The following is a 27,848-nucleotide window of genomic DNA, read 5'->3' as shown; positions in this document are numbered from 1 at the left end:
CCAATAGGATGAAATAAAGCAAATGTTGAAGGTCGTATTTTTATTTCATAAAAAAAATTAGATCAACTAAAGAAGTAAATGGATTTCAATACTTGGTTTATGTCAAAATCGCCTCTTTTTGGGAGATGTCGTAAAATACGATTCAACTTCATTTTCGTCAAGTCTCCTACGGATCCGTCTCCACTAAATTCGCTAGAAATTTTATTTTACATGAAATAATAGCCAAAAATATATTTCATAATCATTACCTTTGATCATAGCTAAATTTGTTCCATAAAAATTTGGATAGATCTTCTAATATGGGTTCAGAATGTAAAGCGACAAATTGTTCCCTACATATCTGAAATATGAAACAGATTTTTATCATTATTGTTAACCCTCAAAAATCACAGCTTCCGCCATAAAGCAGTGCAAAAAAATAGAAGGAAAAAAAACACTCGTATGACTTGCTTAGACAAATTTGAAAAAGAAAACTGAACTGTAGTTGATTTAATAGTGTAAATCATAATTATTTTAAGACATTCGAACTAACAATTTCACCTACCTTAAAACTCTGGAAGCTTACTTGATTTATGATAAGGCTTTCAAGGACATAAAATAAAAGATTATATTCTTAAAAAGTATTTCACTAAAATTGACTGTAGAAAGTATAATAACTATCTGAGATACGCGGATCTCTTTTTATTTTAAAAAACATGAAAAATAGTCAATAGATTGATACAGAACATTTTAAAAAATATAAAAATCGAATAGCGGAATACGCTTCATACACAATTGGAGAAGAGATAATAACTTTATACTTATGGAGTAGAAGAATGGGAAGTAACCAATGGAGAAACTATAAGTACAGGCAAATTCCTCAAACGGGGGTAACTAAAGAAATATTTGTTCTACGTTTGACTTTAACGAACTACTTATATACATTTAACTTAGCGTTCCTACTAACTAGTGTATAAGTAAAGCTATGTTAATTGTAGACCCTACAGATAGGTGAACTTGTACTTATGTGTAGGCTTTATTTCAAGCTTGGGCTTCCAGACTTGTCTATAAAATTTATGAATGTATCTCAATTTTAATGTAAATATTCGTTCTATCTCGCCAGATACATATTGAATATTTAACCATGATAACTCACCTTGTTCATGATGTGTACAGTAGATGGATGAGTCCAATAACAGTCGTGAACGGAAACAAATGTGATGCCAGCTCTTTCACAGTTAAGAGATGTTAACATCATATGACTAGAGTCCAATGAATGAATAAAATTTGGTGGGAATGCGTTTTTTTGTTTCATCACATTTGGTTTTCTACAAATAAATTATTTTTGAGTAAAATTCATTTCGAAAGTATATAATCCTTTTAACTACTATCAGAGCAATCTAAATATAAAAGTGCCTAAGTTGTGAGGGATATTTTTGAAGAAACTCCATCTTGTGAGTCTGAAGTTGGCTAGCAATATTATAAATGGACAAGGTACTTTTAAGAAATATTACTTGTATTAATTCCATTCTCTCTTATTGGTCTTATTCATATAGGAATGTGCAAAAATCAAATCAATATCTATAGTTACAAAAGAAAATGAAAAAAATGCCAAAGTTATGGAAAAATTTATTTTTAATTAAAGTTGCTGCTAAATACATTGTCAATCAGAGGTATCTATTGTAAGAGATTCATAAGGTAAGTGAATTGATTTATAATATAAATTCCTATAGCAAATACCATTGGTATTGAAACTAAACATTTTTTATTGTTACCACACATGAATCCACTTTAGAAACATTTTCTGACATAAATGTGGGGTGCTGGATTGATTACATAGTCTTATATAAATATTACACTCATGATGCAAAGTCAAACATGTGCAAATGATTTCAATTCATTTTTAATACAGGAATCTATGATGAAAACCAATCACATTAGATATAACGTGTTTATGAACACTAGAAAAGCATTGGAAAAATTGAAGAGATATTAAATGAGATCAAATGATAGATTGTAAGGAAACCATTAATTTACTAATATTTTTAGTCCGACTTCTATTAGAGAATTTTTGTTATAAGACACATATAGTCTGCGGCCATGTTCAATGAATCACCAATTTAGTAGCTATAGTTTAAATTACTAACTTACTCATATTTATCCATGATGTAAGATTCATAAGTGGGTCCTGATGGTGCTTTTCTATACTTAAAGTATGGTTGAACAATCGGTAAACCTAAAGGCGTTATCCATTCCACATGCTGAGATCCAACAGATGATATTAACCTTGCACATTCCGTGAACCAGTCTTGAATTTCTCTTGTTGATGTGAACATTGTTCGCAGCGATTCAAAAGTTCTACCTAAAAACCGTGTACTATTAAAATATTATACAATAATATGAGCAGATTATTTGTTCTAGTTACTGAGTAAGTATTAATAAAAAAGGAAGATAATTTTATAAAAACTGTGTTAAAGATGGATAGTAAAAAAAACATGTTTGGTATTATTAATCGTATTAATATAAAACTCGTTGTTAATAAAAAAAATTTGATATTACAATAGAAAAAATGCAAAAAAGCCAGTCACAAAAAGAGGAGAAAGGAGCAGAAATGAGATTTTGGAAGATAACAATAGATGAAAACGACATAAAATTTGAAATTAGAGAGAAACCTTCAAAGAAAGTTTACTAACAATGAACAGACAGATGAATGGATAGAATAGATTGGATGTGTTAGAATTTAGCATATACAGGCTAAAAGAGAAAAAGATGTTTCTGAAGTCACTGAAAATATTATGTTCATCTGTATACTTTAAACCTTGAAAGATATTAAAATCTAAGCATTCCTACTAACTAGTAAGATACGAAGATGCTGCCCAAACAGACTCCTTCGGGAATTCATCAATATCTTTAAGTTGTCGAGCAATTTGCAATCTAGCTCCAAATCGAGTTACACCATATACTGTCGTCATAATAGTTTGTTTTATCACTTTCCTTTTGATAAAACCTTCTAGAACTTTAGCAATCTGAAACATATTATTTTATATAAATAACAAAATTACTTTGAATTGACATCAAGCGAGATTGCATCATATATGAAATTGTTAATAAATAAAATATAGTCTTACCTCAATTCCATTTGCTGCATCTTTAGCCCTTTGCTGCTCTACTAAAGTCACAACTGCACTATATACATCTTGTGGTTTCTCAGATGGAGTTAAATTGACACTAAAAGCACCACCGCTATCTCGTCCCAAAGCTGCATAATGCTGCAAACCATTACAGCTTCCGTCTTGATGAATTGGAAAATGGCTCAAGAATTGCTCTGGGTCAGGAGATCGTAAGACTTTGGCAATTTCCATACAACAAGCAAGTGTTTGCCAAGGTTCATCCGATTCAGCCCACCATCTGTTACCAGTTAATGGTTTTTCGGCAGAATCCAATATTTTATCAATTATTTCATTGGCATATCTCAACCTACAAATGTTTTTATTAATCTCAAACTATGCTTAAAAGTAATGAGAAATCTAGATATACAAAACTATAATAAAAAATATTATTCAATTATTGTTTTCTGTCTCATTAAACACTCAGTATCTTCTTAGAAATTATTGAAATTGAAACATTTAGAAATTTAGTTGCTAAAAGATTCTGTACTCTCTATACCTTTCATTTACTGACTCATTTTTCTTTAACCCAGTTAAATTTATAAGGTGAATCTTCAACCAATCCAAACCATGAGGTCCAAGTGGCCGTGGTTCAGCAAAAACAAGCATAGACCTAGCCAAGTCGGAACCTAAATGATTCAAATGTGGTGGAACTGGATAGACTCTACCTCTGAAATCCATGTTATGAGGTAGCCAAAAGATGGTATCGCGGAACTGAAAATAAAATAAACAGGAAATTGAATATTTTAAAAATAAAAAATTCAGCTTCAATTTCCAATTCATCTTTTCCTTTTTGCTTCTAACATTTATGTGACGTGTGTTAAAAATATCTCATACAGATTCTTGGCTTCTCCATTAACATTGATTGAAATATCACTCAAACTTTATGTATACTATTTAAGAGTATTTGAAACTCACATGATTGGCCAAAGAGAGACGATATAAACAATCACACCACAATGAATACATTTCAGCCTTCTTTCTTCTATATTGCATTCTTTGTCTGAATAGCTGATATCTTTCAGATTTGTCAGTATCTGCACTGGGAAATGGTGGTGGTGTAAGTGACCAAGAGGGTTCAGGGACATCTAAAGTCGATGATCCTCCATTATTAAATACCTAAAAGATTTAAATCATTCAATTTATATATTCAATGTTCTATAAGAAATAATAATATTAAAAGATAATACAAATAAAGGAACCAAGGCTTGATAAGAGAAAGTAAGCAAACTGAAAAATAGAAATGGAGCGAATATATAGATACTGGAAGAAATATAAACTAAATAATATTAGGCAAAAAAATTTGAATATGGATATGTAGAAAATTCCTGACAATAAAAAAGCCAAGGGAACAAAATAAAGTGCGAAAAGGCATGGAAATGGTTAGGTTAGGAAAATGTATACATTAAGTAATAGGAAAAAATATAAGAGAAAGACCAAGAAGAATACAATACTATAGTTCTAACAAAAGGATAAAATACGAACAAAACAATAACATCTCATAACAGAAAGATGAGAAGATGGTAAATATATCTGAAAACATAGAAATATTACATTTATGCGAGTGTGAATATGAAATTTTATGTTGTTTACTTTTAGCTATAGGGTAGAAGAAGTATCTGAGTTAAATACACAATAATATGTCAACTGTAGCAATGCTCATTTGTTGAAAATATCTGTAATTCATAAATCATACCTCTAATATCACATCTAAAACTTTTTGGTTAACTTTCCAGGGTACAGAAGCCAGTTGATTCAGAGCATCTAAACTAGGATATAGTTGCTGTTCTCCAACTTCTTTAAGTTTATCTCTCTGACTAGTAGCCTGTGTAGGTAATCTAATAACATCGCAAGGAGATATCAGGTACCCTCCTACAATAAAACATAAAATTAATGTATCTAAAATTTTGACATGATAGTAAAAAAATTACAAGTATTTAGAAAGCTGTTAAAATAATTATTATCAACATTTCAGAGAAAATTATTATTCAATTTCAATAATTCCCAATAGTTATAGGATATAAATACTAAATTAAAATTTAATATTATTCCTAAAGTTCATGGGGACTAAAAATAGTTTTAGTATAAATCCTCAAACCATTTTCAAATGTATGGATTGTTATCTCAAACTGTATAAACATTTTTCCTTTAATCATGACTTGATTTAATTTGATTGATATAATATTCTACTGGGAAATGTATAAAATGAACTTTCACTCACCAATCTCTGTCGAGATCCATGGAATTGGTGGACAAACCATTGGCACTTCATTAGTTGGAAACGTCAAAGTTTCAGGATGGGACTGTCGATAAAGCTTACACAGAATAGGGTGAGGTTTCACTTCTTCTTTGATAATCCTACCTTGAGCTCTAAATATAGTATAAAATGCTGGTAAATAATTTTTATGTTTAGAGTTCTTTAGAACGTTTACATCAACTTTGAGGTCATACATAACAATATGATACAAAAATTTTCCTATGAAAGTTAAAATTGTAGGTACCCATTCTTGATGGTTTGTTTCAAGTGTTGCACCTTGTCTTTTCAAACTGTGATCAATCCATTGCCATGTTTGCCTAGAATTTACAGTTACTTCTTCAACAGGCAACACATTTAAAGGTTTATGTGTTTTAGAATAATGATTGCAATAAGTTTTGTGGATATCAGTCACTTTATCTAATACTCCCTTTTTTTGTTTAGAAAGGATCTTATAACGAGCATATACTTTACTACCCAATTCTTTATACAACATATTAACTGTAGGACTGTATGTTTCTGATCCTTGAGCCATCTTTTTAGCTTCTTCAACAATTATTGCTATACAATCCTTCGCTGGAATAGATCTTATATATGGTTCCATGTTTATGGCACTTCTTTGTGCAGTTAAAGTAGCTAAATCTCTATTGAACGCTTTTAATGCTTCATTTTCCCACATTTTATAATGTTCTTCTAGAGAATTACGATTTCTCTGTATTTCTTCTGTTACTGGTCCTTTTTTTTCAATACTGTTAATCTGAAATATTGGAAAATGTCATATCAATAATTAATCAATAAAAAATTAGATGTCCCTCAGGGATGGATGAGAGTTATTTTCAAGCCAGGGAAGTAAAAGTCAATCAACCCAAAAGTAGAAAGTCAAAACAACAAATTTCAATTAAAATGAAAATTATTGTTATATTCCTATAGCTCATATGTAGTATGTTTGAAATCATACGGTTGTTTAATTAGTCAAATAATAAGCACATTTTGAAAATAATCTGAATTTTTATGAAAAATAAGATGAGAGCCATCAGGCTCTACTTTTATGGAATTTTTACATTAACCCACTTGGAATTATAACAATTTCTCAAATAACCCATCAATTCCAGATGTTGCCAAATAGAAGGTGAAAGATATTTTGAATATATAACTAAATAAAATATTAGTTATGGCTTATTAAGAGTATTTGCCTACATTTATTTTTCATTTCTTTCATGCTTCCCTGGCTTCCAAAACCCCAGCAAAGTATAATTTTTCCTTCATAATTCAAAGTTAATAAGCAGATTACCAGAACATTTTTCTAAATAAAGACAGGCAGAATGGTCTATCAAATACTCTATTCAATTTCCACTTTATACTTATGCTCTAATTAAGTTTATTTTCATTGTACAATTAATTTTAAGCAGTAGAAGGGTTTTAAAGTAGAAAAGATCCAAAAAAGTGAATATGTAAAACTTACTGTTACATATCCATCTTTTTCCATTTCAATTTGTTTTTCTACACATTCCATAAGTGAAGCCTCTGTAAACAACCCCTTGCTAGAATCACTGGTTAACACAAATGGTTTTTGTTGATCGGAATGATTTAACCCATTTACTAAGTGGTTATTATAGGTTACTTGAGGTTCCTGATATTGAGGTTCATAGTTTGGTGAAAAGCAACGGATTGCATTCAAAACAAGTTCCCTTTCTTTATTTAAAAAAACTCCTTTATTCATTATCATATCAAATGTAATTCCTTGGGTTTGAGCTTCTTCTGCAAACTTTTTTATCTCCTCCAAATAATTGTTGACATTGTCTCTTCCTAAACATTCAAATATTGCTACATAAGTTTGAATATTTCTGTCAATATGATCTTCTTGCATGATAGCCAGTACTTCTCGAACTTTTGGTAAATCACCCTTATCAGCAAATCCTTTCAGAAGGACATTATAAACATTTTTACTTTGTATTGGAACATATTGCTTCCGCCCCATTCTTTTAGCTTGAAATCTATGAAACTGTAAAGCATTCAATCCTCTTTGAGGGTTTTTTAAACTGGAACATACTTCTATATATGCAGCAATTGTTTTTGTTATAATTTCTTTTCTACGTTTACGGTCTATACTAGCCTTTACAATGGGTTTGTCTGGTGGATCTTTAATTTCATCAACTTCTGATATTTGCTCATCTATTACTTCTGGCTGAAATGTATTTACCACTTTGATACTAAAACAAAAAAAGTGTTGATTAAACATTGGCGTTATAATATAGTAATATTTTATTTCATTATGAAAGCAATTTATAGGTTTTTGCATGTGATAATTGAAAGCAAAATAAATTGGAATACCTGTCAAGATCTGCCTCGTGCTCTTCACTGGGTTCAACTCCATTAACTTCAGTTATCAATTCATTAGTAGGTAAAAAGAATGATACTTTGGAATTATTTAGCTCAGTATTATGTTCAATTCCTGATTCATTTCTTAGTTTATCTCTTAAAATATTCATATAAGTAGGAGTATTAAAAATGATTTCTTTGGGTACTTCCAAAACAACTGTTTTTTCAATTTTATTGGAACTTGAAGTGATATCTGAAGAGCTTATATTAGATGATGGAAAATTTTCAATGACATTTAAATTATTGTAAGTATACTCATTTACTGTAGTTACCACAGAATTCTCAGAAATTTCTTTAAGTTTATATAGTTCACTCAAATTCAAATTTGTACTAGCTAGTAATTCCAAATCGCTAAAAGTGAGTTTTTTTATATTCGCTCTGCGTTGACATAACGAATTTTCTGAAACTGAAATAATAATACTATGTTCAACAATTACTCTGTGAAGTATATGCACATTTAAAAAACTTATTACACAGAAGTATTATTGAATTCAATTTTTATCAATATTCTATATATTTTCATTTTCTACATAATTTTATTCAATAATATATCAACGCAAATTTTAATGAATGGGTAAATACAATTGCAAATGCTTTTATTCAAAAGAGATTAATTTACTTACCAACTAACAATTCGGCATATTCCTTTTTACATCTTTTTCTGGGTTTCTTATACTTTAAACTTGGATGAGCTACAGTCGAATTATAAATAAATGAGCCTGAAAATGAGTGTTTCTTTAGTAATAAATAAAGATATATTTAGCACGTGCCTCACCTCTACAAATATTATTTATTTTACATAAGAGGCAACTTTTTCCGTTATTATTAAGTGTGCTGAATGATTCTCGAGAATATTTATAAAAATTCGATCCTGGACCTTTGATTAATCTATGCATATTTTTAATGTTTTTTATCTTAAAGATATTTGGATAAATTTGAAATCTTTAAAAGTATTTTTAACCTAATTCATTCTGCACGCCTAACCAAAACAAAGTGATGGTTATCACATAATAGGTGTCAAATACACTTTATCAGCAGCGACACCAGTTTGGCGCTTTTGAGTGGATTTTGTAAAATTCTCATCGCTGCCAAAATATGTACAAGCAAAATTTAATAGTTCATATAAATATATGATAAGTAATTGCATTGAAAAATTATTATTTTTATGTAAAAGTATAAAGAGGTATTCAAGTAGGCATCTATTTTTTATCTAAAAGGTTACTAATATACTAATTGTCAGTGAAGTGTTGTTAACGAACGTTTCTTAAGCGAGCAAAAATGTGGTTGATTAGGGAACAAACTTATTGAACAATATAAAAATTGATAAAAATAATGTCAGATTAGAACTAGCAAAAATGTGATTATTGTTTGTGATTGTGAAAAATAATAAAAATATATAACTTACTTATCCTATCTTCAACATTTTATTTATGTGTTTGAGGTATTAATATTTTCAAGATACACTTTTAGAATAGTTGAATAAATTCGTCGGTTTTTTGGGATCATGGATGCACCTAAGACTTCTGATATTGTACTCTTATCAGGAAACTCTCATCCAGAATTAGCAAATTTAATTCACAAGAGACTAGGAGTAAAATCAAGCGGATGTGCTGTTTACCATAAATCAAATCGCGAATCGATGGTCCAAATTAACGATTCTATTAGAGGGAAGGAAGTCTACATTATCCAAACTGGTGCAAAGTAAGACCATGAACCATACAAAGTTAGTCATTGTATAGAGAATGAACTACGCTAGTTTATTAGTTTTCCTCGTTATTTGATATCAACAACAAAAAAAGAAAATTGAATCTATAACTGAAAATATGTGGACCTTTTTTTTATTTCAAAATCTAATATTTCAATGAGGTATTTTTCTGTGTAGTTTATTCAAACACAAATTGTCATATATTTGACTTATTGATTACCCTGTCAATTTTTACAAAAAAATTATATATACTAAACAATAATTATTTATTGTTGAAAGAAATATTAATAACACATTGATTTCTATTTCATCATTAGCAATAAAAACATGAATAATAACAATATTTTCTTGTCCAATTACCTAAACTTTCAAGTGCCTGTACTTACAATATACCTTATATAACGTGAGAATTCATCCATTCATTTTGATAAATTTGTTTATATCAATATTATTTTAGGGATGTTAACAATAATATTATGGAACTATTGATAATGGCTTATGCTTGTAAAACTTCATCAGCGAAATCCATTGTTGGTGTTATACCTTATCTGCCTTATAGCAAGCAATGCAAAATGCGCAAACGAGGCAGCATTGTCACAAAACTATTAGCACAAATGATGTGCAATTCAGGATTAACACATATCATAACAATGGACCTGCACCAAAAAGAAATACAAGGATTTTTTGATTGCCCTGTTGACAATTTAAGAGCGAGTCCTTTCCTCCTTCAATATATTCAAGAAAGTGTAAGTATGATAATATAATTATATAATAAAAAGGTGACTTGTGCAAATTTATGTTTGAAAATATATCTGAAACTTAATTTGGATTTATTTTCTTTATTCATTCCAGAACTTCAGTTTTAATTTCATAAAATTGGAAATATTATGATTAAATGCTTGAATTGTACTTACAGATTAATTCAAAGTGGCATTAACAAATATTTAAACATGAAGATTCCAGATTATCGTAATTCAGTAATAGTTGCAAGAAATCCTGCAGCAACAAACAAAGCTACTTCATATGCAGAACGTCTTCGACTTGGTATTGCAGTTATTCATGGAGAACAAAAACAGTCTGATTCAGATGAGATAGATGGAAGATATTCCCCTCCAACCTTACCTAGATCACGTACCATGGATGCAGGTGTTGGTGTACCTGTACATATTGCTAAGGAAAAACCTCCAATTAATGTAGTTGGAGATGTGGGTGGACGCATTGCTATCATGGTGGTAAGTTTATTGAAAAAATCATAATTTTTCATTCAAATACCTATTTATATAGAAGTGTTTGATCTCTCACAATTGTGCTTCAATTAAAAAACATTTTTGTAATCCATACATTTTGATTGGTAAAAATAATCAAAAAATGATTATTTAAAAATATGTATTGAAGAAATTATCAAATTTATTTTTGTTCATAACTTCCCTATAATTCACAGCCTTAAAGCTAAATTTGTAATTTTATTTGTCAATTAATCATAATCAATAAATTGGTACGAGTGATAATAAAATAAAAAAGAGGATATCTTAGTAAAAAATAATGAAAAAACTCAAATATTGAAGACCTAGTATTTAATTAATACGAGGGAGTATTAATGAAAATGTTCTTTTTAGGATGATTTAATAGATGATGTCCAGTCTTTCGTCGCAGCTGCTGAAGTCCTAAAAGAACGTGGAGCTTATAAAATTTACGTTATGGCTACACATGGATTACTTTCATCTGATGCTCCTCGTTTAATTGATGATTCACCTATAGATGAAGTAAGTGATAAATCTTCACCCGCTTACAGTCTAAACCTATAAACTAATTTAATATAAAAATTTTATATTTAGAATTATTGAAAGTAAAATATATTTAGTACTCTTTAATCATAAAATGAAGCAACTTAAAAATTAAAGTACATTTTTCCTTATTTTGAAGTTTAAGTTGTTTGAGGTTTAATGTTATTAAAAATTTATCAAAGTATTGAGCATGTAGAATTCAGAGTTACAATACTGGTTACAAAAATATCTCATCCTTCAACCCTTGTAATGGAGCAAGAATGAGTGCTACTGTTTCAATGCTCACCAGTTGATGGCACTAGTGGTGAGGTCTTAGAGTACAGATGCCAACATTTGTTATTACAGAAGTAAAAATAGAGTTAATATAAATAATTTCCTGTCAACATAAAACTGTGATTGTACAAAATATTGAATTTGCTGGAGTGTTGCGCAGTTCCATTTTGTTTGGAAGAGGGAGGGCACAAAAAACTTTCATAACTGTGTGGAAAACACTGAACAACGATGATTATGTGTATGTATGTATTAACACGTACCTATAAAAGATTAATTGAAAAAAAAAGGAATTATAATTTAAATATTTAAAATTTGATTTTAGAAAGCACTATAACCATAAAATACTTTCACATTTAGTGAACATTTCAATCCGCAATTTCACAAATAGTTTGGTATTTGTTATATGGTAACCCAATTAGTAAAGAAATCAAGATCTATAAAATGGACAACTCCCAAAAAAGGAGTCGGTCAGCTACTGTAAGTGGAGTCGCTCAACAACCCCTAGAGAGTTAGTTTAACTACCTCCAGTGGAGGCGCTCCGCAATCCCAAAAGGTTGGATACATTTCATGTAATTCGAAATTCAATTTTTTCCATATTTTTTTTGACGATTTCTGTCAATTGGCGAGCTTAAATTTTAAGGCAAGTTGTGGCATTCTCACGAGCGAACGCACAAAATTTTATTTTAAGATTATTCTTGGTACAGAGCTATATTTCCATATCTTAATCTGTATATTTATATATTTTTTTGTAATTCATTAAGTAAATAATTCAGAGAAGGAACTAAAAATTAAATGTATAAAAGTGGGAAGTTTTAGGTAGTGTTCATATATAATTGTCTGGTTTTTCAAATGTTGAGCAGATTAATCAAATAAGTTTTAAAATATAAAGAATTTCTAATTATTAGGCAAATAATTACTATCTGTGCTGACTTAGGTCAAAGTTGCTAAACTAGAAATTTAATTCATGTTGTTATACATTATTCTGGGACGTATTTTCTACCTAAAGAAAAATTTCAAAAATTTGACGTGACCCAGATGAACATAACTTTGTAGATTTTGGGTTTATATATGAATTTTTTTGTTTGTCTCTGTTTTTATTATTTTTAATTAGCTAGGCTCATTTGTTATTTATGTATTCTTCTATCATTGCAATATAATTGTTACGTTAGATATATAATTTCGATATTCATCCTCCCAAATACCCCTCAAGTCTAGGCGCACCTTTCTGTAAGAGAAAACGACCAAGGGGATTCAAAACAAGGGACCTAATCAGGAAATTAGAGAGTATCTCATCCAGGTATTTGTATGCCATGACGATCCACAGCATATTCACTTGGATTGTAGTAATCCCCTAACGATTCCTTTTCAGCTTGGGCAAACGGCCCACCTTTTACTAAAAAGGTGACAAATAATTCTCTGTATTCTTGTGCTTTCAGTTTGGTACCAATTGTTACAGTTACCAGAAGAACCAACTACTTAAAATATGTTATAATAAATTTTATATTGCAAAATATTCATAACAGCAATTATTTATTTAATACATAAACATGCATCAAAGTCCCCAAGAAAACACTATCATTTCAGTAACCTCACTGCTGAATATCCTGCAAATCACTTCAAATTCGAATATTTTCAATGTATTGAATTTTTTATTCCATTTGAATATTTTTATTTAATTTTTATAGGTGGTGGTCACCAATACCATACCACATGAACTTCAAAAAATGCAGTGCCACAAGATAAAAACAGTGGATATTTCAATTTTATTATCAGAAGCTATTAGACGAATTCACAATAAAGAATCCATGTCATATTTATTCAAAAACGTCACTCTTGAAGACTAAGTTTCTTAAATTGTGAAACATAAATTAAGTTTTAGATTTAATACGTATAGTCTTTAATTTTTATCACGTGTCCTGTACAAAATCAGGCACTATTGCAAATGGTCATAAATTAGCAAAAGTTGAAGTTTGTTTTTGCAAAATATTTTATTGAAAACAAATTGATAAATTTGATTTTCACAATTAAAGGGTTTAAGTGGCTATTCTGATGACCGCACTTTTTACAATGTTTTTACTTTATTTTAATCGATATTTTTATGGTTTTTGTACATTTAAAATTTTGGAAATTTAAACATTAGGTTATCCGCCCAAATTTATTAAAATTTCATATTATTGAAGCAATACATGTAAGATTAAAAATATAATTAATTTTATCTTCCTAAAGTTTTAAGGAGAAATATTAAAAATTTATTGTAAAATTCATAAAAACTTGAAGTTTATATTTCCAATTATATTTTATCATTATTTAGCACACTTAGACAAATTAACAACTTAGTAAATCTACTAGTTTAATTTCTAGAGTGTTTTTTACTAGAATCAGGGCTATATTTCTTTATATTTATTCAATAACTGCTTCTGTCTATTTGTTGACCACAATAACTGATACTATCATAGTTATTTTAGATATTCACTTTTTAGTTTGACTGTTGAATAGTGTATTTTCTTGAATTAATGTTCTTGATTTTAGATGATCTAACTTTTGTATCAAACTATTTTTTGACATTAATAACCTTGGTATCTAAATCAATTGATTAAATGAATATCAAAATACAATCTACATCAATCATTAGATATTTTGTCTTTAATTGTAAATATTCTTAATACACACAAGCAAAAGTAAAATTATAACACAGTTGAAATTGCTTAGGTATTTTTATCAATTATAGAATTTTCCATTTTTATGTATATGAACAATTACTAAGAATTCTCGTCTTTGTATTTTAATCTATTTCAAGAATTTTTAAATTTTTATACTCATGTATGTGTATTTTTTCCTATGACTGTTTTTTTATTTATTTGATCTATTTTATTGCAATTATAAAACAAAAATATTCTCTATAAAAAATATTTATTAAAATAGACCTAAAATCGAAGAACATTCATTAAAAACTGGATGAATATTATATTTTGAACATAATTGTGCTTTAATACCAAAATTATATTTATCATGTTTGTATATTGTTTTACGCAGTACTTCACCAGCAACAGTACCAAACGTACTTATTGTACTAGATGATATGTACATTTAAAATATTATGACTGTATTATAAACAATAACAATAGGATATAAATAAATTAACATTCTATACCATACATTTATATTTGTCCAAGATTAAATAAGATTCCTCTGAGCACTGAGTTTCATTTTCAAACCATTGAGTTTCAACTCTTACAATGTTTGCATGTAGTGATTAAGTAACTTGCAAAATTTCTGGAATGTAAATTAGGCGTGAAATATTTGAAAATTAGATCATGTACAAAGAAAGTTTAAAACAGGTCAGCTTTTTAACTGACTAAATACAAACAGATTACTTTAACTAAGACCTTAAATACGATTTCTTCAATTGTGTCACATGTTGTAACTGTCAAACATTGTTATAACCAAAAATTATTTTATTTTGAATATATCCTTTTTAGTTACATACTCCATACTTAACTAAGTTGGAATTTCTGCAACCGTTGGCGATAGTCATACTGAATAGGAGCCGTCCATAAATCCACGGACTTGCAAATCCTGGTTTATGATAAAGGGTTATCACTAATATAGTGAACTATTGGAAGTATATTGTACTTAAAAAGATCCGTGGGTCAGTAATCTTAATTCCAGATCTTTTATTTTCTTTTTATTTTATTGAGTCGTTATTATAATTCTTATAATGAAATGCAAATGAATTAAAAAAATTATTGGTAAACAAATTGAATATTCAAGGGTTAAGTGTTAATTAAATATTCAAAACAAACAAATGAAGTTAATTTTATAGATGAAAATCTATTTGTACATTTTTTATTAGCAACGTTTGCTAATCTTGAAACATTGTATTGAACAAATTTATAGCCATACAATAACATACATATCAAATGCATAAAACTTAGTAACTAATAAATTTAATTCTTTGAATTTTGATATATACAAAAATATAGACCACTAGTATAGATAAAATATATCTAAATATTAGCCATTACAAAAGTAAATTAATAGGAAGCTTTAGATTTGAGACTTAAATAATAATCATAGACTAGAAGACGTTGTAGTTGCAGTTGCTTAATATACGAGGTACATTCGTAAAGTAAGTTCGTCTCTTATTCTCTCTGTGATCGCAGTTCAGCAGCAGAAAAACATAACAATAAATTGGACTCGCTGTTTGTTGGATATCGTAGCGCTTGTTTCAAATGACCAAGTTATTAGAAATACTTCAACAACTATGTATAAGTATAAGGAGAAAAGGTGATGAACGATGCAATGGTGAGTTCAAATAAGGTCTTCAATTGACCATTCTCCATATCAGCCCCTCGCTCCAAGCGACCTGAAATGTTTCTTAGACGGTCAAAAATAGTGGTAAAAAGAACACGTCATTATATGACAAGTGCTTGATAAAACAGGGAAGCTATATCGAAATTTAGTGTAAGAGGTTTGATTGGATCTGTAGTAGTTCTTTCTATAGTATTTCAAAATCAAACTTACTGTACGAACATCCGTCGTATGTTAAGAGATACGTAAAACATATTGATAAAACCGCAGTAAATACAATTTCATATAAATTAGTTTGTAAATATTTACAGTATTATACTTATCTTAGTGTCGGTGAGCTACTAATACCTCCTATCTGCATTTTAAGCGAAAATGAGACTAATGTACCATAACCTGTAAAATTTTCTTGCGGATCGAATAGAAATAGCGCCGAAATGTTAAAAAATTCAGAAATATACATAATCTTTGTATTCTAATACCTCCTATTTCAAACTGCTTTTATACTGCACATGGCAATATCTCCTATTTGAAACCGTAATGGCAGTTACTGTGTAGAGTAGAGTTTGATGTGACTGTTTCTGCTAAGGTAAGTACCAACAAAATGACTTTTTGGACTTAATTGGTTATTGGCCTAGAGGTTAAAATATGCACAATAGCTACTAACAGTAACATTATAGTCTGCTTTTTGTGAAGTTTTTGAGATACTATCTAATGTAATCACTACGAAAAGCACTTAAATTAATTGTCGTTCAGATAGGTGATGTTTCTTTCAAACAGTTCGAGTAACTTCTGTTTTCTTACTTGAAGTTAGATGTTATTAGATTTAAAAAAAATAGTACATAACTAAGAAATAACAAGGTTTTTTTGATTGTAGAATTTTAAATAATGAGAAACTATTAGAATTAGCCGCAAAAGTACATAGCAATGAAAAAAAAAACTCGAAGTCGACAACACCGTTATTGAAACTGAAATGGTGAATGAACCAGAAGCTAGAGTAGTTGTTCATCAACATCAGTTGATATATTTAGACTCACTGGATATAGAATCTGTGTCTATAATTTTTTACCTCAATCATACACAGGAATTTGATTTTCCCAACTGTGATAGACTTAATGTCAATAGTAATCAATAGTAATAAAGAGTCAAATGAGACTACGAAAGACTGTGATATTAGTCGTTCCTTCACTTCATTTTCAAATGAGTGCCATAATGTTAATGCTACAAACGCTGACTGTGACAATGTGAGTCATTGCATCACTTCACTTTCTAATGAATACGATAATATGATTAACAAAGAAGAAAACGTTACACAACACAACATAGTATTATCAAGCATCGATAATTTTGCTGTTCAAAACAAATGTTAAGCCAGTACATCTAAAGAAACTGATGCAGATTATATTTCCGAAACTGACATTCATGAAACTGATTCTTCTTCTGAAAGTGAGTACGTTACTGAGACCGAAAAGGAATATGGAAATATGAACAAAGGCCGAAAAAGATGCAAGAATGGTAATCCAGAAAAGTGGAAAAAAATAGAATAAAGAAGATGAGAATGACAAGACATGCGTATTTAGGTTAATCTCGCTCAAGAGAAGGAAAAGTGAAACATGATACAATGAGAAGAGCCAGAAAACTTGAACCACGTTGTGCGTCAAAAAAATGTGAAACATCAAAGGTCAGATTCTGCAGCAAATTTTCAGATGATACAAGAAACAAAACCTTCGTATATACTCTAGATGATGATGAGAACACCTGGACTGTATGCAGAGAGATGTTTCTGAATACACTGGCTCCGAAACCTTTCATAGTCCAGAGTTGGGTTAAGAATTCAGTGCTAGCAATGCTTACCGGAAAGGAAAAATTGAACCAGTTACACAGAGAAAATAGCTATAGTGTCCGAAAATCTTTATTTTGTGATATTCCTTTAAAAGAATTTTTTGATCAGTTGGTAAAAGTACCTTCACACTATGTACACAGGGACTCCACAAAGCTTTTTTTGGATGAGGAAATAAAATCATTATCAAATCTTTATGAAATTTACAAGAACTATTGTACGGAAAAAGGATTGCCTATTTCATGCAGAAAAAAATTTTCGAAAAAATGTTTCGTCAAGAGAACCTTTCGCTATTTCGCTCCAAAAAAGATTTATGTGATCTATGTTGCGACCAAAATGTAGTAGAAAGGGTTTGGAAAAAACACATTTTGAACAAGGATCAAGCAAGAAACGAAAAAGCTAGAGACAAACAAAAAGCACAGAATAAAGTACTTATTCTGCTCACAATGGACTTGCAGGCAGTGAAAGTTGCACCTTACCTTAATCTTTATTTTAAAACGAAACTTTGCTGCCATAATTTTACCATCTTTGATTATCCAAGTCTCAATCTGATTGTCATGCTTTTTACGATACTATCCCGCATTAATATGCTTTCAGAGTGGATAGTTTCTTTTTCCCATGTTTTCCACTTTAGCTTTTAAATTTGTTTATAATGTTTATGAAGTTGTTCAATGTTCTGTTGCTTTGTATTTGAAAATGTATTAAAAAAATATTCTATGAAATTATACAATGTTCAAAAATCTATCAACTACCAAATTTTGTTTTGTTTCCTTGTCGTGGCAGAGAACACAATATTGAACAGAAAAATGTTTATTGTGCAACAATACCATCTATGTGACATTCATCGAAAGAGAAATATCTCCTAAGTGCATGCAATTATGTATTTTTAAGTATTTCTTAACTGAATATAAATTCCATCTATTCCATATTTCAATTGAAAGCGTTAAATAAAAAAAATCTGCTTATAAGTAAGAAATAAATATTCAAATAAGTTTTTTGTGTCTCCTATCAAGTTCGAAATTTGTAGATAGATGGTATTAGTAGCTCACCGACGTTATGTAAGCTATTTCATACTTATTTTAATCTATTTTCAAAATATGAATCACTATTCTGCTGTTATGAAATAGAAAATTTAAAACCACATCACAATTATATGTTATTTCAGATTAGCATCAGAAATAACACGAAAGGTAGTCTCCATGGTTCAAGTGCTATTCAATTAAACAAAACAGGAGGTTCAATCGGGCAATAAGAATCATTAATTCAAAAAAATGTAGATACGATCATTGATATCGTATTTGTTTGATACAATAGTCAAAAATGTAATTTGTGATAGGTAATTTTTCGTTTTCATTTCTATAACAAAATTTACATTGTAACAAACTGATATATCTAATATAAAAAAAATGTTTCAGTACTTATTCCTAGATAGCAGACTTTAACTCCATGTGCAAATGTGGAAAAACGTTTGATGAATGAAAATGTAAGTTTCTAATGGAAAATATGATTTATGTTATTTCCAACTGAAATGATGAACTTACAACTACGCTTTTCCTACTATGAACTTTAAACTTAACTTTAAACATAATAGACATATTTTATTTCAAGAACGAGCTTAGAATTTTATTCTAAATCTTATTAGATATATGTACTGTTAAGGTTTATGGGTGGAGTACTGATTTACAAGTTTTAAATTGTTTGAAATAATATTATGGATATAATAATATAGTAATATACTAAACCTCGACCCTTTTTTAAAAATATCAAATAATTTAATATTGCAAATATTCCCTTTGATCGATTTATTAAAAGTTAAAAATATTAATATACAGTGTAATAATAAATTGTGTTTCCTTAACTTCTGAAAGAAATCAGACCTATAATTAAAACACTCTCAAATTGAACAAATGAAAGATGCAAGATAGAATCTATAGTTAGAAATACACAATTTGCGATCGCCCTGTATAAAACACCTAAAAATTATATCTTTGCTTCCTTAAATGACGTTCTCCACAATTAACAAAATAATCTAGAATCGGTAATACTTTTAGTAACAGTTTGATTCCAATTGTTCATATTTTAAAGCAGTTCTAACTTATATTGAACGATTGTTGAAACTGTTTAATTTCATGATTCTTCAATCGATAATGATAGAAGATGTGCTAAAACGTGTTTAACGATAACTTGATCATCTTCTAATCGGATTATATGGACACCGGAAAGGATGAGGTCATGTTCTGTATTAATTTCTTCAATAGGCTCTCCTGTTTCGGCGTTCCAACATAAAATGCCTTGGTCGTAAAATGATAATAGCAATCCATTCTCAATGCACACCCCTTTCAATCTGAAAATTGAATTATTTTTACATTTTATAAAAAGTACTCTGATTCTTTAAAAGTTCAAATAGAACTTTGGATCTTTATTTATTGTTAATTTAAAGTGCCAAACCAATATAAAAGGTTGCCGCTGTTTTGACATAATAATTTCATATTCAAAATTATTTAATTATAAAAACATTACACGAAAGTAACCCCGACAGGGATACATCCTCTTGTGTTTAAGTTAACTCACCTCCTGATGGGAATCATTAGGATCTGTTAATCATATGGTTGGGCGATAGAAAGAGTTCCTTATTTTGAAAGAATCATAAGTTTACCTAACTTCAATTTATTATTGTATTCATTAAAATTTATGGTACACGATTCTAATAGGAACCCACGTCATATTAATTGTCTCCAAGGGTTCCTTAGACCCTTGAAGTTCCATTAACGTATCAAATTATGTACTTTATTTTATATACTGTATTCTAATGAGCATACATATAATTATTTATAGCCGTTTATACAATAGGATTTTAGTATTTAAAATCGGTCTGTAAACAACTAAGTTGGAATTTTTGGAACCGTTTGTGATATTCATAATGAATACACTGTTTACACTAACACTAAAGTAACAAAGTTATTGAAACGCGCGTCAGACAGTGTAATTGTAAGTGTTGGTGTAGTCGTGGTGTAAACAGTGTTTTCAGAACAGTCTGTAAAAAGATACGATGTCTCTAATGGTCTAGCATTCGTCGAGTATAGTCGTCGGATTGTTGGAACCAAGTTTAACTACTTGTTTAATAAATGATTTATTCCAAAATAGTTTTAATAAAAAGACTATGGTCAACCATCACTGGTTAGCCTGAAGACACATTACAGACAGAATGTGGTTCTAATAAATGTAAAACATACCTGTCAAATCCTTCTGGAGGAAAATAGCTTGCCAATTTTTTCCATGAGTGATTGATACCGTTTATTGCTATTAGCCTCAATTCTCTATCCACACACTGTTGAAGAGCAAATAGAAATCCCTAAAAAATCTTAAAATTTAATCTTAGAGCTATAGCTAATAAAACTGAAACAGCAATTGTTTACAATAAATATTATATAATAATTGAATGCACCTTTTATTTTTTTAGATATAAACATATCTTACCCTATCGCATTTCACCCATAATGTAGATAATGGTGTTTTAATTTCGTTTAACTCAATAGTAGCGATAATATGTCCAAATTCAATATTCCACAAAGTAATTTTATTTTCTCCACATCCCATAATAAGATCATCAAAATCTATAAAAACACAAAGTTTATGAATTATTAAAACACTGTAACAGCAAGAACAAAAGAAATTTCAATTCTTCAAACTTCTACCTTACAAAACCATATTGAAGCCCATTTAGTTTTATGGTATTGAAACTGTGATCCACCAAAAAATCATATTTAAACGTAATATTAAATCCACCCAAAATACTTCGTACACTAATGTGCATAGCATGAGACAATTGATAATACCTACTTATTTTGAAAATCCTTATTGTCAAAGCATTATTTCATCCACTTCTAGTAACAGGATACAAAATACTGTATAAAGTAAATTATATTTTAAATCTCAGTGTCTATTTGCAGCTCAAGTACACTCAATATATCCTCCAATAGTAAACACAGTGAGACATTGGTAATAAAACAATTTGCTAAGAACTTAAGACTAATTCTAGATGTGGACTTGAGTTTTGAAGAACATTTATAGATACTTTTGCAGAAAATCTATGCTAAGATGAAACTCTTGTATATGAAAAGGTCTATTCTAAATTTTAAGATGAGGAAAAAGCTTTAAGAATCTTTAGTATTGTCTATTTTTACCTACTGTAACGTTGTTTACTATCCTTGTCTTGACTTGGCATTGAAAAATAGCGTGCAATATATACAAAACGTGTGTTGTAAATTTATTTTTAAACGAAGAAAGTATGACCACATTTCGGCCAAAATTAATGAATTAAATTGGTTAAAAATGTCGAATGTTACGAACCTTCATTTTATGAACTTTTTCAAAGGTTATAATACTATCCACGTGAACCTTAAATTGTATGGTATAAATTCTTTTAAATCTAAGTACAGAGCAATTTTGTTTAGTAAGCATATATGTAACCAATTTTATCTTTTTTGGGTTTTTGTAAATATCTAATAAGTTTGTAATTGAGACTGTATAAAGTTCTTTTGCATAGTTAAACAGCTGAAAGTGGTTAGGTGGAAGAATAACGTATATGTTAAATATCGCCTCTCTATTTGCATGATGTGTGTATATTGCATACTTTGTAAATTGTATTGTGTTCACATATCAGATCAATAAAGACGATTTATTATTATTGTTATAAATACCACTTTCTGGAGTAATGTAGCACTGAATTTTGGTATTTAAAAGAGAAAACTGTGAAGTTACCATCAATATTATGTAAAGATGAAACGTAATGAGAAACAGGTTCTATATCAAAAATATTCGAAACTGTTTGGTAGTCAGACGCCAACTGATATGCATGAATGAATGTTTTCCTCGGTGAAACACTTTCGTCGCAAGTTGAATGCCAGCTAACAATAATTTTAGGTAAGCGCCTCATCACACAGTATTGAACGTCATCTGCAAACCTAAAAATTTGAAATCATTGTTACATCTAGAGAAATATATCTTATATAATCAATTTTAATTTGATGGTTAATTTTATGGATAGTTGCTATGTTTTAATAAAATGATGAATTATGAAAATATTTCACACTAGTGTTGTGTAATTTACACTTTACTTGACCATTAAAGCTAGAAAGTCCCTTAATACAAAGGATAAAACATAAAAAACAATAAGAAACAACTTTTATACATGTATATGTGAATTAATTTATTAGTAAGTCAATTCATTTTTTTATATTTAAATGATGAAACAAAATTGAAATTCTCCAAATGATGTTCAATTTTCAAGTTAGTAAAGTAAATAGTTGCTCACAACATGAAAATTAAGTCACAAAGTATCTTTCGCTAGCATAGGAGGTCTAATTTATCTAATGGACTCTATATAATTCGAAAGAGTATTAGAGAAAGAATATATCCAGTTCTTAATTTATGTAAAAATATACTTGTATTATACTATGTCTATACTATAATATTATAGCAAAATATACATTAATAAGAAAAAAGGATCCACCACTATATCAACTAACTTATAGATGTGAGTTTATTGATTTACCTCTAATACTTTAATTTCAAACGTTATCAAACGATTTTTATAAGCATCACTGATGAAATTGTTAATAGGTTTTTTTTCTGCACTTACCCATTAATGTTTTCCAGCTGTAAAACTTTCTTATCTAATCCATTTTGACGTTGTTTCCAAAAGTAAACAGTAACAAACACATCTGCTACAGGACCTTGTCTCATTTCAGATTTATGCTCTTTCATCCATAATTCAATATAAACTACACTTGTTTCTAAGCATATTACCTTTTCCATTGAGTCTTTTTGGAGACATCGGTTATTTAAAACCATTCTTTGAGTCTGACCTCTTGGAATCCACATATTTTGTGATCCAAGTACATTGCCTTAAAATAAAAAAATATAAATAGCAGTGTTTCTTTACTATGAGTCAAAAAAATGCCTGCATGACAGTGAATAGATTCCATGATATTATTAACAAAATAGTTGATGTAAGGGAATTTATTTGCATTTAATGATTGGATATGCCACTATATTATTTTAATTCAACTTTAACAATGAATACATGTTTGTACTTTAGGGAACATCTTAAATTAAGATGGACTTTCTAGAAACATTAGTGATATTCATAGTAGGTAAAATATTTACCTTCAGTTTCTGATTTTGATAACTTGGTTATCAAAATGCAAGTCAGTCATTGGGAACAGTAAATTGTGGATATGGAAAATTATTGATAAGGAAGAAAGTTTTTCATCTTTCAAGAAATTCGCATATTTGAATTTATTTTTCAAATGCTTCTCTTACCTAGAGGTGTCTGCATCCAGAATGATACCAAAAACTCTTGACATATAATTAAATTATAACCAATATAAAATGCTTTTAAAATGCAGCCGTTTTCTCGACTAATTTTAATATAATGAGATTGTCTTTTGAGAGTTGGCTTGAGAGATGTGCCTATATCCCATTCGTGGGGCATTGTAGAATTTACTAATTTATTTCTCTTCCTAGAATTACATTGCAAACTCTTATGCAGTGATTTTGTTCCATCGGACTTTTTGTATGGCAGTATTTCAAATTTACTATTTTGGGAAATTGTTTTTGTATTGACTTCTAAGTGGTTGCCTGTGAGAGTGTTAATCTCCAAATCATCATTATCATGACTTTCACTGTTCTTACTAGGACAACTAGCATAATCATGATCCTAAAAATATTTTTCATTTAATTAGATTCATTTAAACAATAATCAATAATTATTAATTAGAATTTCACTAAACTATAATTAAATAATGAGTGAGTATACATTAGAAAGATACATATTGCAATTGATCAATTAACCATATTTCTTAAGAAGTTGTTGAAAACTCTATAAGTTCAAACTATCACTGAAAATGTAATAAAGAGGTATTTAATGAGTGGAACAATCACGAATTATAAGAAAGAATACATGTTAAGAGTAGATAAAAAGATTTGCTCATTCTTGATCCAAATGATCAGATGATCTAGCTGAAGACAAGTCTGCTGGCTTGGTATACCAGGAAAATTTTCTGATTCTACCAAAAACTATAAATTTCAGGTACCACTAACTGTAATTTGAAAGATGATGGTTAGATTGTAAAACCATACATTATTTTTAAATTTATGGTCATAAATATTATTTGCTGTGGAAGAGAAGTGGACAACAGGAGATAAGGCTACTGAAATAGTCCATCTAAATTGCAAGAAAATAAATAGGAAAACAGGTTGTACTGGAAAAGGATGAAGCAATAATATGTGACATAAAAACGAGTCTAAAATGGAAGGCGTTGATAAAATAATAATTTAATGTCATCAGATTCCTATTTCATTTTGATAATAGACACATACAAAAAATTGAGGCAGCCTTCTACTTTAGAAACAAAATAAACTTATTGAAATTGTTGGTTATATTCATAGTACACATATTATTCATTACCACAATTCCACTGTTTGATATGCATTTTAATAACCATGTTATAATCTTCAAAGTCCAAAGATAAACTGTTTCTAAAGATGATAACTTAGTTATCAAACTGTACACCAGAGTAGTTGGTATAGTGTTAATACAAAATATACTGTTATAGAGATATAAGTTACAAGTATGTCTGTTTCCATTCATGCTTTAATTGATAAAATAAAAACATGTACTAGGAAATAATGAATATTTACTTATGTGACTAATTGTACTAGTATAAATATATATAAATATATATAAATATGTACTTTTACCTGAAAGGATGAGTTGCTGGAATGTTCCGATGTTTGCGTTATGTCTTCTGACGAGTTAGGTGTATGAATATTAAGAATTACATAGGTATTACCACCTGATACTTGAGAAGTTTCCAATTTATTGTTTTTATCTTCATTGTCGTTATTCTTTTGTATATTTGTCACATTTACAGTACTGTCTTTAAGTTCTTTGCATATATTATTTACAAATCCCGAAGAAATGGACTTTTTATACTTTTCACATATTTTACTAATTTCATTAGTATCTGTTTTACTGAATCCATACAATGGACTTATCACATTAAGGCCAATGGTTTTACTGTTATAACTTGGCTGAAATGGTTTTGTAGATAAAATTCTACTTTCTATTAAACATTTCTTATGTTCATCACTCAGTTTTTCAAAATCTATCATATCATCCATTATTTGATCAACATCAACATTGTCATCATCATGGTTATCTCCTACTGAAATTATTTCACATTGCGAACTTATAGATTTAGAGGGAGAAACATATCTTGTAGATCTTGTTGATACAGGAGAATTTTGTCTAGATTTTATTGAAGATGGTGGTACTGATTTGGATTTTCTTGTTCTATTTTTCTTAGAAATCTGCTTCTTCTCTGTAGATTTCTTGGTAATAGTATTATGACTACGCAAAGATCTGACTTGTGTATTATTTTTTGTTAAATATGGAATATTCTTATAACTACAAAATCTTTTCAGCTTTGGAATTAATTTGTACATTACAGTGTCAAAATCATTCACAACTTCTGATAAATGTTCTGGAGGAAAAGGAAACACAAAGTGTTTAAAAGTTTTATCCAATTTCTCTTCATCTTCGAGTTTATTTATATGTACATTAAGTTCTTTAAAAGATTTTAGAGTTACAGATTTTTCTATTGATTCAGTTTTGTCTTTTTCATTATCATTGTTTATTTCCTTCAATTTTTCTTGAAATTGTTTTTGTTCTGCTAAATTTCTTACTCGTGATGACCTACGATTTTGAAGAATTAATATTTCTTTTTTATCAGATGGATTCATCAACTGTAAATAGTGACAAAGTTCCTTCTTGCGAGTCTCTGGACTTAAAGGTACTTCATCTGTATTGTCTGATTTATTTTCACTGGTGAAAGACCTGTCTGACTGTGAGATTTTGCTGAAATGAGAAATCATGTTTATATAAAATTTTGTATATATATTAATATAACAACATAGATGAAATGACCCAATAAAAACATCAATTATTTTGACAAAAAAATTTGTTTAATCCAAAAACCAATTGAATTAAATGATGAAAAGTCTTACCAATATAAGCTGAATTATAATATTACATAATTTTTTTATCACTAAACAATTTACCTTGAAGGCATTTCTGTTTTTTTCGACTGATCATCATATGCAGATAATTTCTGTTCTGATACTCTAATATTATTTTCCATAATTGTTGATACTTTTGTTGAATTTTGCGAGGTACCATTTTCATCCTTGAAGTAACTTATTAAAGATGTTTTATTAAAAGAGTTGTTGGGATAGTAATTGGATATCTTGGTAGATTTGTTGAAATCACACCTAAAAAGGATTAAACTCTTTGTTTCATCTTCATTGCTTTTGGTAAATTCAACCAATTCTTCTTCAACACATTCTTTATCACTATGCTTCATCCAATTTGTAACTTTTTCTATATTAGATATAGTAGAACATTTTTTATCCCAAGTTACAGTACCACTTTGACCGAAATTTGAGGAATCAACAGATATAATAGCATCTTCGTTATTTCCAGCATTGTAAGTTAAATGTAGGAAATCAGATTTATTTTTCACGTGTTTACTTGAAATTGTAATGGTAGTATCCATCTGGAAATATTTTATCCCATCATTATAATCTATTAAATTAGCTTCGGTGTCAACAATCTATTTATATATCTAAAATAAACATTTACACTATATTCACCCATGCAATAATGGACTAGAAATGATTGTTTAAAGTTAATAATTGTTCTTTCAAAAGTGTTTCAAAATTATTTTATTCCTGTAAATTTGAAAATTCCTATTTCCATCCATTAATAAGCAAGAAGAAACTGTGTTTACGTTGTCCTGTCTGTTGTCATTTGTCGAACTGACAACTTTGCGTATAAAGGTTATCTATGCAATTTTGTACAATAGTATATATTTTTGACGATAAGTCCTTACTGTATCCAATATCTATTATATAATATATTTCCTGATTGAAAATTAGTTTTTAAAACGGGTTAAACATATTTCGGTTTTCATCAAGACGATTTATCAACAAAAACATGAGTTAAAAGTTTTAAGTGACAAATTATTATGTATACAGACAATTCTCAAACAAAATTGAGTAACAAAAACCGTAGATTAATTAGTATAATTTGTTT

General features: G+C 29.0%; 3 protein-coding genes across 3 annotated transcripts; 1 reads left to right on the top strand and 2 right to left on the bottom strand.

Annotated features, from left to right (window-relative positions):
* Nucleotides 1–25: 25 nt before the first annotated feature.
* On the bottom strand, nt 26–8,821 carry LOC130440465 (DNA-directed RNA polymerase, mitochondrial). The gene is made up of 14 exons (XM_056773632.1): nt 8,555–8,821; nt 8,403–8,498; nt 7,732–8,185; nt 6,863–7,610; nt 5,368–6,157; nt 4,843–5,018; nt 4,065–4,265; nt 3,646–3,860; nt 3,108–3,456; nt 2,834–3,005; nt 2,131–2,341; nt 1,136–1,307; nt 249–340; nt 26–192 (listed from the first exon to the last, which is right to left on the bottom strand). The coding sequence occupies exons 1-14, from the start codon at nt 8,673–8,675 to the stop codon at nt 63–65; spliced, it is 3,927 nt and encodes a 1,308-aa protein (XP_056629610.1). The 5' UTR covers nt 8,676–8,821; the 3' UTR covers nt 26–62.
* LOC130440467 (phosphoribosyl pyrophosphate synthase-associated protein 2) lies at nt 8,799–15,108 on the top strand. The gene is made up of 5 exons (XM_056773635.1): nt 8,799–9,480; nt 9,942–10,230; nt 10,441–10,716; nt 11,101–11,247; nt 13,227–15,108. Exons 1-5 carry the CDS (start codon nt 9,284–9,286, stop codon nt 13,383–13,385), a joined length of 1,068 nt encoding a protein of 355 aa, XP_056629613.1. The 5' UTR covers nt 8,799–9,283; the 3' UTR covers nt 13,386–15,108.
* A 105-nt stretch (nt 15,109–15,213) lies between these two features.
* LOC130440466 (putative leucine-rich repeat-containing protein DDB_G0290503) lies at nt 15,214–27,573 on the bottom strand. Its single transcript, XM_056773633.1, has 8 exons — nt 26,816–27,573; nt 25,454–26,612; nt 24,014–24,410; nt 23,331–23,595; nt 22,451–22,653; nt 21,167–21,303; nt 20,923–21,041; nt 15,214–20,033 (listed from the first exon to the last, which is right to left on the bottom strand). The coding sequence occupies exons 1-8, from the start codon at nt 27,307–27,309 to the stop codon at nt 19,817–19,819; spliced, it is 2,991 nt and encodes a 996-aa protein (XP_056629611.1). The 5' UTR covers nt 27,310–27,573; the 3' UTR covers nt 15,214–19,816.
* Nucleotides 27,574–27,848: the final 275 nt, after the last annotated feature.

This window comes from Diorhabda sublineata, chromosome 2 (assembly GCF_026230105.1).
Source record: "Diorhabda sublineata isolate icDioSubl1.1 chromosome 2, icDioSubl1.1, whole genome shotgun sequence".
NCBI classification, from domain to species: domain Eukaryota; kingdom Metazoa; phylum Arthropoda; class Insecta; order Coleoptera; family Chrysomelidae; genus Diorhabda; species Diorhabda sublineata.
The sequence above is the reverse complement of the archived record's forward strand: the minus strand, read 5'-3'. Positions and strand labels throughout refer to the sequence as shown.

Coding starts and splice junctions, on each gene's coding strand:
- LOC130440465 (XM_056773632.1), bottom strand. CDS start 8,675: ATGCATAGATTAATCAAAGGTCCAGGATCGAATTTTTATAAATATTCT. Junction 5,019..5,367: donor ATGGATCTCGACAGAGATTG/GTGAGTGAAAGT, acceptor GTTTTATTGTAG/GAGGGTACCTGATATCTCCT. Junction 341..1,135: donor CTGTACACATCATGAACAAG/GTGAGTTATCAT, acceptor TTCATATTTCAG/ATATGTAGGGAACAATTTGT.
- LOC130440467 (XM_056773635.1), top strand. CDS start 9,284: ATGGATGCACCTAAGACTTCTGATATTGTACTCTTATCAGGAAACTCT. Junction 10,717..11,100: donor GACGCATTGCTATCATGGTG/GTAAGTTTATTG, acceptor TGTTCTTTTTAG/GATGATTTAATAGATGATGT. Junction 11,248..13,226: donor ATGATTCACCTATAGATGAA/GTAAGTGATAAA, acceptor TAATTTTTATAG/GTGGTGGTCACCAATACCAT.
- LOC130440466 (XM_056773633.1), bottom strand. CDS start 27,309: ATGGATACTACCATTACAATTTCAAGTAAACACGTGAAAAATAAATCT. Junction 24,411..25,453: donor CCAGCAACTCATCCTTTCAG/GTAAAAGTACAT, acceptor AAATATTTTTAG/GATCATGATTATGCTAGTTG. Junction 21,304..22,450: donor ATCTTTACATAATATTGATG/GTAACTTCACAG, acceptor GTGTTTTTATAG/ATTTTGATGATCTTATTATG.